General features: G+C 36.1%; 1 protein-coding gene across 2 annotated transcripts; it reads right to left on the reverse strand.

Annotated features, from left to right (window-relative positions):
- Positions 1-6,051: 6,051 nt before the first annotated feature.
- LOC145156649 (14 kDa zinc-binding protein-like) lies at positions 6,052-7,900 on the reverse strand. Of its 2 annotated transcripts, none has more exons than XM_079075940.1 (6): positions 7,797-7,900; positions 7,605-7,715; positions 7,115-7,201; positions 6,838-6,985; positions 6,434-6,551; positions 6,052-6,250 (listed from the first exon to the last, which is right to left on the reverse strand). In XM_079075940.1, exons 1-6 carry the CDS (start codon positions 7,823-7,825, stop codon positions 6,183-6,185), a joined length of 561 nt encoding a protein of 186 aa, XP_078932066.1. In that variant the 5' UTR covers positions 7,826-7,900; the 3' UTR covers positions 6,052-6,182. The 2 variants fall into 2 exon arrangements, with proteins under 2 accessions (XP_078932066.1, XP_078932065.1); XM_079075939.1 differs by having other exon boundaries at positions 6,052-6,255.
- Between the last annotated feature and the right edge of the window lie 4,409 nt (positions 7,901-12,309).

Below are 12,309 nucleotides of genomic sequence, written 5' to 3' on the forward strand. Positions count from 1 at the left end.
CCTGCAGTACTTTTGCTGTATTGCTCTTGATTATAGGGCGGACTTGATACATTAAAGTCATAATGAACCCTACTATGACGTTTTCTTGTGAGTTTTTCTATTTTTTTTAATTAATGACAATTCAAATAAATATATTTGAAACGAAAACAATAATTTCTGCTTCCTGATTCTATTGATTATTGAAATGATGCGTGGAGAGAAAGCAAGAATTCAGTGATTGGGAAAATGATTCATTAATTTACTCTGTACAATACACCGAGAATATATACAAAATGAAGAAGGAATAACCGCTATCTAACAATCGTCTAACAACATCACGAGCTACTCATGTGTTAACTAACAAACTTCGAACTGTTCACCAACAGACTAACGGCTAATATACTAACAGCCTCCTCAAGTTAGAGAGTGTGACACTCTAACTTGTTTAACAAATAGTGATGTTGACGAGTCGGTAAGTTCTTAGTAAACAAATCAGCAAGTTGGGATTGAGTCGGAACATGTTGAAGAGTAATCAAGCTGTCATGAAGTTTTTCTCGTACAAAATGGCAGTCTAATTCAACATGTTTTGTTCTTTCATGAAATATTGGGACATTAGGAACACTAAGCTCATGCAGTAATCGAGTTAACCAGACTTATTCAACAGTCACACTTAGCAGTCACACGTTGCTCAGTTGATGACAAGGATACAGTTATTTGTTTCTTAGACTTCCAAGCAATGGGACTGTTGCCAAGTAGAATCATAAAACCACTCACACTTCGAGGGTGTTTGGCTTTGCTTTTAAAATGACTTTTTGGACTTTTGGCTTTTCCAAAAAGTCAAAAGTTTAAAAAGTTGTTTGGTAATTGGAAAATATCTTTTAAATTAGCTTTTTGAGAAGAAGAAAAATGAGGCTTTTAAGAAGTCAGGAATCTGTGACTTTTGGCAACTTTTGCCTTTTTTCCCTTTCCCCCTCAAAAGTTTAAACAAACATATTTTAAAACTATCTTTTGGAAAAAGATATGAATCAAAAAGTTGTTTTCTAAAAAGGACTTTTTGGTCTGAAAAGCTATCCCAAACACCCCCTTCGTCTTGATTGGGGACATGAAGCCCAATCAGAATCACACAATGTCTTTAAGGAATAATCATTATTGTTGTTCATTAAAATGCCTTGATTTGGATCAAAAGTGATATATTTCAAAACATGTTTGGCTGCTTCATAGTGTGGAATTCTTGGATCAGACATAAATTGGGACAAATGTTGTATAGAAAATGCCAAATTTGGTCGTGTATTAACAAGAAAATTGAGTTTTCCCACCAATTCCCTGTAAACTTCCGGAGATTCCATTAATTCACCTTGTCTCGATAAAAGTTTGTCATTTGCTGGTAAAGGACAAGTAGTTGTTCCTTTTGAATCAAATTATTTTATCACTTCTTGTGCATACTTTCTTTGAGTAAGAACAACACTAGCATCTGTGTATAGTACTTCAATGCCAAGAAAGAAGTTTAAAGATCCAAGATCTTTGATTTTAAATGTTGTGTCAAGAAATGCTTTTAATTGTATAATCTCCATTTCATGATTGCATGTGATCATGATATCATCAACGTACACAGCAACAAATGTGACATATGATCCTCAATGTTTGTAAAATAAGGAATAGTCATTTTCTGAAGATTTATACCTTTTATCCCTTAATGCAGATGACAACTTGGCATGTCATTGTCTTGATGCCTGTTTTAAGCCATAAAGAGACTTTTGTAATAAGCAAACTTGATTAGGGTTGGTCATTTTCAAACCAGGAGGTGGCTTCATATAGATTTCTTCATGCAAATCTCCATGAAGAAAAGCGTTGTTAACATCTAATTGATACATTGGCCAACTTTTCTTGACACCAGTAGTTATAAGTGCACGGATTGTGGTCATTTTTACCACTGGAGAGAAGGTTTCAATATAATCAATACCAGCTTTAACGTTCGATATTTTCCAAGGTATTATTATTATTATTATTATTATTATTCTTATTATTATTATTATTATTATTATTATTATTATTATTTAATTGTTTGGGTTAATTAATTGAATTGATTTGGGCTTGGATCCTTTCGGTCCTTATCATTGGGCTTAAGAGTGTCGTACGCGGGGCGTACCACTCTAAGTACGCGCAGCGTACTCATGAGAAATGGTCGTGGATGCCATGCGCGTAAGCGTGCAGTCCCCAAAACCCTAAAATTTAGGGTTGATCCCTATATAAAGAACATTATGCCCTAAAGCCCAGCCTCCATCTCACCCTTAAGCATCTTCCATGAAACCTTAATCCTTCCTTGTGTGTTCATGGAGCTTAGAAGGACATTTTGAGTGCATCTTAGTGTTTAGAAGGAAGGTGGCCATTGTTGAAGCATCATCAAAGGAGCAAAGGCTTATAGATCCAAAACCTTATCAACATTTGGCATTTCTTTAAGGTATAAAGCTTTGAACTTGGTGTTTATTGCTTAGATCTCTTGAAGTATGGGTTTGTGGACTCTTTTGGTCCCATTGATGAAGTCCCTTGAGTCCATGTCGTTTTTGGAACTTTGAGTTGCCATTCCTAGTGTTATTTGGGACCTAGAATCATAAAGCTGACATTTTGGGAGTTGAAATCCACCCATGCAAGAGTTAAGGCCACTTTCATGGAAGTAGAATGCCATTTTTGGATTTTGGGCTTAGTTGGGGCATGCAAAGCCACCAAGTCCGTGACTTTATGGGTTTAGACGTTAAGTAGGGCTCAGATCTGTGATATGGATCATTTGCTAGAAGCATTAAGTGCTTAATAGCAAAAAGGACTTAATAGAGGAGTACGTTGGGCGTACCATCTGGTACGCGTAACGTACAGGTTATGAACCCAGTACGCGTTGGACTTCGTTACTTTGGGCCACTCCTTGGACTTCGTTACTTTGGGCCTTAGTGGGTCATCAGAAACCAGATATTGGGCTAAGAACATATTTGGGATTTAGGGGAAGGCCCAATTGAGGGTTTTGGCCCAATATGAAAAATTAGGCCATTGGTGGGCCACTAATGGGCTTGGGAAAGCTGTCGAGTGACTGGGCCTTTGCGTATGGATTTGGGCCTTGGTCATGGACTAGTTAGGTCAGGAGTACAATGGTCTTTTCATCTCAAGCTTAGAATAAGGGATTTGACTGGGTGTTATTTTGTACTGATAGCTTGGGAGTCGTCAGCACAACCACTAGAGATTTCTTACCGAAAGATTCAACATTGAGGTGAGTTTCCTCATGTGTGAACGGGTTGAAGGCACCAATGCTGGCTCGTATGTATGTATATGTATGATTGTATGTTCCGGACTAAGGTTCGATGTCGGGCAGTGCCGATGAATGTTTATTTGTTCAGATTAAGTTCGGATGTCGGGCAGTGCCCGATGAATGTTTATTTGCTTTCCGGGCTACGGTTCGATGTCAGGCGATGTCCGAGGAATGTTTGTATGCTTGATTTCTCCGTGATTCTTGCATGTGTCTGTGTTTGTATGTTCCGGACAATGTCTGATGTCGGGCAGTTCCCGAGGAATGTTTGTATGCTTGTATTTTGTGACCATTATATGTGTGTTTGTTGATATGTTTATTACATACCGAGCTAAGCTCGATGCCGGGCGGGACCCAATGCCAGACACTGTCCGATGTCGGGCGGGGCTCGATGTCGGATCCAATCCGATGCCGGGCGGGGCCCATTATATGTGATTATGTGTATGGTATGTGGTAGTTTGGGGAAACTCACTAAGCTTCGTGCGTACGGTTTTCAATTTTGGTTTCAGTACTTCTAGTACTAAGAGAAGAGCTCGGGATGACTCCATTGCACACACCATGATGTTAGCATGGGATGTTTACTCTGATGTTTTTGATATGATACTCTGATTGTGATGTTTTGGATACTTTGACTCATGATTTGACGGGATGTTTTGATAACTATGGTTTTATTTAATAATTGAAAAGGAAATTTTTGGGACCATATTTTGTGTATGTTACACCAGCTTTCTGTGTGAATCCTTATACAACCAATCTACCTTTACACCTTTCAACTTCTCCATTTGCTTTGTACTTAATCTTATATACCCATTTGCAGCTAATAGGTTTCTTACCCTTTGGTAAGTCCACAATGGTCCAAGTTTGATTTGCTTAAAGAGCTGCAAATTCTTTGTCCATTGCTTCTTGCCACTTTGGTAATGCAGTTGCTTCTTCATACGAGGATGGTTCTTTGAATTTATCCAAATTGTAAATGAATTTCTTGCTGTCATCAGACTGAAACAAAGATGTGTTAGAGAAGAAACATGAGTAACTGTGTGCATGCAAGAAGCATAAGAAGGACTAGAAGTGTCACAGTTGTCACAAGAAGCACTACATACATAATCTTGAAGATGAATAGGAGGTTTTGAAGTTCTTGTTGATCTTCTGAGTGGAATATAATTTTGATTATGTTGTATTGGATTTTGAATTGGAGGTTGAAAATCATCATTCTGTGGTTGAGGAATCCGATTGATCATTCAAAACATTGATTTGAATGTATGGATGTAGGAATAGCATCTTCAAACCGGAACAAATTGTTTTTTGAAGAAAATATAGGTGCAAGGGTATTTCTGGAATTTTGAAGATTGTAAGGGAAAATTGTCTCATGAAATACCACGTCTCTAGAAATAACAATTTTCTGTTGTTCCATGTCATATAACTTGTATGCCTTCTTTCCATAAGGGTATCCAATGAAAACACAAGGTATTGACCTTGGTTGGAATTTGTCCCTGTGTGCTAGCATAACATGAGTAACCAAAAGTTTTACAACCAAAAGTTGTCCATGATCAAAAACTCGAACCATCAAACGGCTTCGTAACAAGTATAGGATGATCATCTGAAGGATGCAGATAAAGCAGATCAGATGAGTTAATCTGAGATGAATTTGCGATTTGAGTATAACCTGATTGAGAACCTTGATCCATGTTTGTAATTGAAGAATGAAGAACAGAAGAATGATTGGTGAACAATCACGCAATCAAAAAAAATGAAGAAAAGAAGTAAAATCAATTGATGAAGATTGAAATGAAAAACGATCTTGATTGATGAACAAAATCAATCAATATATAAAAAAAATCGAGATTGCGGAAAATTTCTTTACCTGATACCATGTTGATTATTGAAATGATGCGTAGAGAGAAAGCAAGAATTTGGTGATTGGGAAAATGATTCGTTAATTTACTCTGTAAAATACACTAGGAATATATACAAAATGAACGAAGGAATAATTGTTATCTAACAATCTTGTAACAAAATCACGAGCTACTCATGTGTTAACTAATAAAAAAATTCTAATTGTTCACTAACATACTAAAGATTCTGCCCCTCACGGAGTGAGGGACCACCCTCTAGTTAACCATTAAAGTTGTGTGAATTTTCCTCTTTATTTTCTATATAAATTTACTTTTCTATAAAACTATTTTTTTACAACTTACAACTTTGTTTCTTAAATTACGTTTTTAACAACTGTTTGCCAACCTTTTTTACATCCATTTTACAATGTTGTTTACCACTTAGCTTTTTTTTAATTAGTAAAAACAAATATATCAAAAAAATGAGCTTTTACATGTTTACAAACTTACATTCATCTTATGCACCCGTACAATTTTGACATTTTTAAATTATCTAAATATGTTATAAATTTTCTCATCTTATTTTATAAATAAAGGCTAATATGTAAAGATTAAAGGTTGAAAATACATGACTAAGTAGGTCTAGTTACAAGAATGGTAAATAAATAATTTAATTTTTTTAATCATATGGTTAATTAAACAAAAGTTTTTTTTTTTAAAGCGGGCAAATCTCAATTTATTGGTCCACATTTTCGCCGCCCCTACTAGCTATAGTGTTTAGACCAATTTGTCGGACAACCTTTAAGAATTTTTTTAATCACAATTTTTTTTTTCAGATTTATTAACTTATTAAATTAAAATCAAGATTAACATAGTTTTTGTGTGTATTGAACATACAAATTAGTTTACAACAAAATATCTTCAACCGCAACAAAGAAATAAAGACTATGGAAATGTAAAAAGTTAATATACAGATAACTTTGGATCCTTGATTCGCCATTGATTTTAATTATTATTATTGATAATTAAAAAAAAAAAAAAAAAAAAAAAAAAAAAAAAAACATTTTGTTAAAACACTTAAATCCTCACATTAGCCAGGTGGCCATTTCATCTGTCTCCCACCAAGAACATGCAAGTGAAGATGGTAAACCGACTGACCTACACACACATTAATTAATTAATTAACACATTCAAAACGTTTGATTAGTAAAAGAGTAATATGCAAGAAAAAATAACATACTTTCATTTATTTTTTCTTCTTAAAGCAATTGAACTTTGAATTATCTAGAAACAAACAAGCTTTTTGGAATCACATAAAACAGAAATTACAACTTACATGCAGTAGCACCACTGTTGATGACTACACGAAATCCATCAATGATTCCTTCTTTTTCTGCTATTATTTTTGATGCGTGAAGAAGATGCCCTAATATATCTTCGTGTCTTGCTTCAGCCTTGATGATAGCAAAGAGGAAATTAATAAAATGACTATCTTGCCCTTACTTTTACATTTATTATCGATTTTACTATTCTTATTGATTTCATTTTTTTATTATTATAAGGTAAGCAAATGGAACCTTTTTATAAAAAAAAACCCGTTTTTTTTTTTTTTATATTTTGCAACGAGTTCATGAACTAAAAGCATGACAAAAAGACTTTTTAGGGATGAGAAAGGTTAAAAAAATTTAGGAACCATAAGTGTAAAATCAACAAAACACAGGGACTAAAAGTGTAATTTACCTTTCCAAGCTCTGTTAACCCATCTCTGAGCTTTGGGATTACTAAAACATGAACAGGTGCTTGAGGATTAATATCACGAAATGCAAGAACTTTTTCATCTTCATACACAATTGAAGAAGGGATCTCTTTTGAAATTATCTTGTCAAATCTAACAATAATCAAAATCTATAAAGTTATATGAAATATTCATCTTGTGAATAGAATGTGAAAATTATCTAAAAATCATAACCATAAAAGAATATATTAACTTATAATTTAGGAAGATTGGGGAAATTACATGGTTGGAGCTCCACTATTGGCTTCAGTTGCAGCTGCTTTAGCAGAAGCTTCTTCATCATGTGTTGCTCTCACACTAGATATGGCTCTAAAAGTACAAAAATAAGGAAACAATAAGATTAGTAAAGAATAAATAGAAAGAAACAATTCGACTAATTGAAGTAACAATATAATATAATTGGTAACAATATATGATTTTATCCTAAGGTTGATTTAACTTAGGTCTAGAACATAAATAACTTGTAAGATATTTCCAATTGATCCAAAAGCAATTATATGAGAGCTTGAATTAGTTCGACTCATCTGGCGCTGCAACACTCGATCATATATATATAATCTAATTCCCAAAAGATGAGTCTTGTTTCCAAAATTATGTAATGTAACCCAACTCAAAATTTGGGGGAAATGAAATGTTGTCATTTGTTTGATAATTACAAAAACCTATACTGTTATCAACCAAAAGTCGGACTGAAGTAGGAGTTGATTCATACCTGCGAGTACATTGGCGAGTAGAAAGATTGAAATTTGAGTGAATTAGACGAAAGGGATTCCGTTGCTTCAATGGATTCAAAGGGGCTAAAGCTCCGATGGTTACGGCACTCCTGAGTTCATAATTGTGCAGAGTGTCAGAAAGAGAATAGCCGAGAGAGAGAGAGAGAGAGAGAGAGAGAGAGAGGTTTTACCTTAGTAGAGAGGAGGTAAAGGCAGCCATGGATGAGAAGGTCAGCCACCACTATGATACCATATGTTGCTGCCCAATGTGTCCGATGAGAAATGTTAAAAACAGCAACCATTTTTCTTTTTCTTTACTATTTTAGTTTTATTATATAATTATATTAATTTTGGGTTCCCAATTCAAGAGTTAGTGCTTTTGATTTGACCAAACTTTTTTTGATTTTCTTTGTCTTTCTCATTAAATCTTTTTTTTTTACTTTTTCGTTTTGTGTCATTCCTTTGATAATTTCTTCCCTTTTCCGTTAGCGGTTTCCACGTTTTGTTCCTAATGGAACAGTTCTTCACTGCCATTGGTTAGAATTCTTTTTTTTTTATGTAGTTTCTGAATTTAATTTATATAATAGTTAAATTACAGATCATTGGTCGGTGGCTGGTACGTGTGATGTTCCTATCTATGAAAGGTTCTTATTTTTCCACGTTTCATTCACCGTTCATCTCCTCACCGCCTCCCATTCTCAATCACATACAGTTGCTTTCACCGCTTTCAATTTCTTCCTGGGTTACATGGTCAATGGTATCGGCTTCTACCTTCTCCAAAGTCTAAACCACCGCCTCACCGCACTCCAGACCACCATCTCCACCCTTCTAATTTACCGTCTCCACCGCTTCATTCCTTGGTCACCACCGATGCTTGGGACTGATCTATCTACCTTCTAGGGCTTATCTCTCTTGCAGATCCAAACCGGCTTATAGAAACCGTCGTTTTCCCCATCGACAAAGACGTCTTCTATTTTGCCTTAGGTATCTTATTCACATCCACTACTCTCATCTGATTACAATTCTTCAGCAATTCAGGTGACCGCCTTCTTTCACTTTTGTAGGATAACTCAATGGATTGTTCGTATTCAAGATCGATCTCAGCCTTCTCTCACTTCAATACCAAACCGACGAACTCAGTCAGGGCACGAAGATGATGTCGGGGTGTTATCTCAGTCGACGATTGCATCAAGTTATATGAAGTGTGGGTCTTGCACGCTCTTATCGCGAACGGTTGTTGTTGCTGCAATGGCTGACCATCGAACACAATTGTCATCAGGTAATTTGGATTTGGGGGGAGACGTGTGACATCCCCAATTTCACGGCCAGAAAAGACCGATTTGTTTATGCTTTGTTTTTAAAATCAGAGTAATCGTTTAAAGAAAACTGTTGCGGAATTTGTTTCCAAAACAAAATATGATAAAAATTTATCAAAACATTTCTTAAAGAAAAGTATTTTCATTATATAACAAAATCTCGGGATGTCATGTTCCGATACAGACACATAAGCATAAACAAAACTTACATTTATTTACACTAATGATTTACATCTCCTTTAATCCCTCAGTGAAATATGTCTTCGTATTGATATCTATGATACAAAGAAAACTGAGTGGGTCAGGCTTGGGAGCCTGGTGAGCATATAGGGTTTTCAACCCACAATAATACATTTATTATTCAATCATCAAACAATCAACCCAAATACCTATCCCCATTATCTCCTTTATTTCTTAAGGTTTTACCCTAAGAACCAACTATCATTCATTCATTCATTCCTAAGGATTTACCTAAGGAATTGGCATGAAGCCCATTACTGCCAAAATTTATCTATCAGATACTAAATCCATAGCTATCAGGCGCTAACTCCATAGTCACCAAGGTTTACTCAACAGGCACGAAGTCACATCGTCACCAAGGTTTATCAAATAGGCACGAAGTCACATCGTCACCAAGGCTTTACTCAATAAGCACGAAGTCACATCGTCACCAAGGTTTTACTCAATAGGCACGAAGTCGCATCGTCACCAAGATTTTACTCAATAGGCACGAAGTCACATCGTCACCAAGGTTTTACTCAATAGGCACGAAGTCGCATCGTCACCAAGGTTTTACTCAATAGGCACGAAGTCGCATCGTCACCAACTATTCCATCTACCCATGTTCTACCCAACATTTTTGTAGATATAAATACAAACACAGTTTAAATCATTTAACACCCGTATAAAAACATCAATTCCAAGCCCATCTCAAATAGACAAATAATATATAACACGTAGCACGTATTTCATAGCTAATACTTTATATTTATGTGTTAGAAGAAAGTAACTATACACTCATTTGATCAGAAGGTGATCAGACAGCGCCTCGTCTCTTGGAATAATCTTTTCCGACGAAACGGGGATGTTTTCTCCGAAAACCGGGTTTCACGCGGGCAGAGCTTCGGCTCCGGAATTTTACTTCTTGGGATCTTCGGGGCTTCGGGACTCGCTTCGGGGCTTGGGATTAATACCGGGGCTTCGGGGTATTTCTTGCACGAAAATCGAGGCAAAACGGGAGAGAGAGAAGAAAATTTAGCAAAGAAACTCGGCTGCCCTCGCAAGGTATTTATAGGGGCTGAAACTAGGATTACGTTGGGCGTAATTCTCCAGTTACGCTGGGCGTAACTCGGATAAGTCCGATGACTCCCCCTTCGGATAATATCGGATTTTATATTTAAATTAAATATTTTAATTATTTAATAAACTTCAAAAATTCATATCTTTCTCATACAAACTCCGTTTTCGACGTTCTTTATATTCTCGCGTATGTGAGACTACGCTCTACAACTTTCGTTTGGACTCCGTCGGCTAATTTTGACTTTATTTTTATTATTTATTTTTAGTAGGCCGGGACAGGAAAACTCCGTTATAAATTCATAACTTCTTCATCCGACGTTCGTTTTCATCTGTATTTTTATCATTGAACTACTATTAACGAGATCTTCGATTCTCGTTTAGATTGCTTCGACCAAAAATCACTCGATCTCAAATTCGAGTTTCAGGCTGCATATTGTTAAGCTGAAACTTAGAAAAATCATAACTTCCTCATACAAAGTCAGATTTGGACGTTCTTTTTATGCACGCTCTCGGTTTAACGTATTCTACGACTTTCGTTTAGATCGCTAAGGCCAAATCTTGCTCTATCGTAAATTCACTATTTACGTCGCGTTGTGTCGTGCCGGTTCTGTCACGAAACTTCGACAGGTCATAACTTCTTCGTTATAACTCGGATTTCGGCGTTCTTTATATGTACGACATCCTTGTAACATATACTACAACTTAGTTAAGATTACTCCTTCTAAATAATCTTCCATCAAAAATTCATTTTTGACGCTTATCGTCTCTAAATTGACTAGCCCTAATCTACGGGCGTTACAGTTATCTCCCCCTTAGGATGATTACGTCCTGGAATCATCAACGAAATAGGGCTTGGATAATGATTCCATAAGTTATCACTTCATCCTAAGTACTAATCGTAACTTCTATGTCTCCTCGAAAGAGTATTTAGCTCTAGCGCTTCTTGACTGCAGGCGATGCTCAATCTTGCATCTGCTTTTCTTACCATGTTGTACTTTCAATCGTAACCTTCGAGTTACCAAATAAGTCCTTATTGTGGACTCCTTCTTCTTCTTAGGATAAATACTTTCATTTATCTATTGTAACAGACCGATGGGTCGTGCTCTAATGACCTCTCATCGTATGATGCAACGCTTAGACTCAGGTCTTTTAGAGTCAAATTCCAGAATGGAATATACCTTCCTTCATATTCTAATGTGATATAATCACATTTTAGCATGTAGCATTTCTAGCTACCAATTTCTCTAACAACGAGCGCGATGCTATTGATCGCATTTATTTCAATCTTCTGTCTTGAGTCAGATGTTACATCGAACTTGGTTCCATGAACCACGTAACAAACTCATCGTAGTCGGACTCAATTTGATATGACCACTAGGGTTAGAATAACAATCACCTCATTAGTCTTTACCGAAACGATGGTAACGACATACTTGAATAAAAACGGAATCAACCACTAGCTTCTTGGTAACCTTGTGACTTTCACTGATCCAAGCGTGAGTCTTGTGCTTCCAGTAGTATAGATCTCTACTACTATTCACACCTACTCATACTCGTCCCAAGTATTGTCACGCAGTCCCCAAGTCCTAAAATCACCAAACAATTTAACACATACGAATGTGTCCAATTAATCATAAAAATTTTCCTAGACTCTACTAGGACTTCTTCCATGCGCATCTTCTATCATCAATCATGCTTCAACTCGATTGGTGATGGAAATTCCAGATTATGGGAAAACTTCAAGAATTACACCAATCGTTCCATCATCCTGTCAATCGAAGGTGTACTTCATACGTACCGTACTCCTCTAAACGTTCTGTTATTTTATCAGACATAAACTAAAGGCAAGACACCACTCTTACGATATCTTCCGATAGGTGTCATTCACTATCATAAGCCTTTCATTTCCTCAATTTACTCAATTCTCTACGAGTCTTCACCATAACGTTTTGTACACCCAAGCAGACGTTCGGTGTACTGGGCAAGAACTTAAGATAAGAAAGCTTTATTTACGATAGACGTATAAATCTCCTTATCACTCCGAAACGTTTACATGCTAGTTCTAATACAGTAGTCGTACGCTTAGAAT

Source organism: Lactuca virosa, chromosome 2 (assembly GCF_052849685.1).
Source record: "Lactuca virosa cultivar CGN04683 chromosome 2, Lactuca_virosa_CGN04683_v6, whole genome shotgun sequence".
Taxonomy (NCBI): Eukaryota; Viridiplantae; Streptophyta; class Magnoliopsida; order Asterales; family Asteraceae; genus Lactuca; species Lactuca virosa.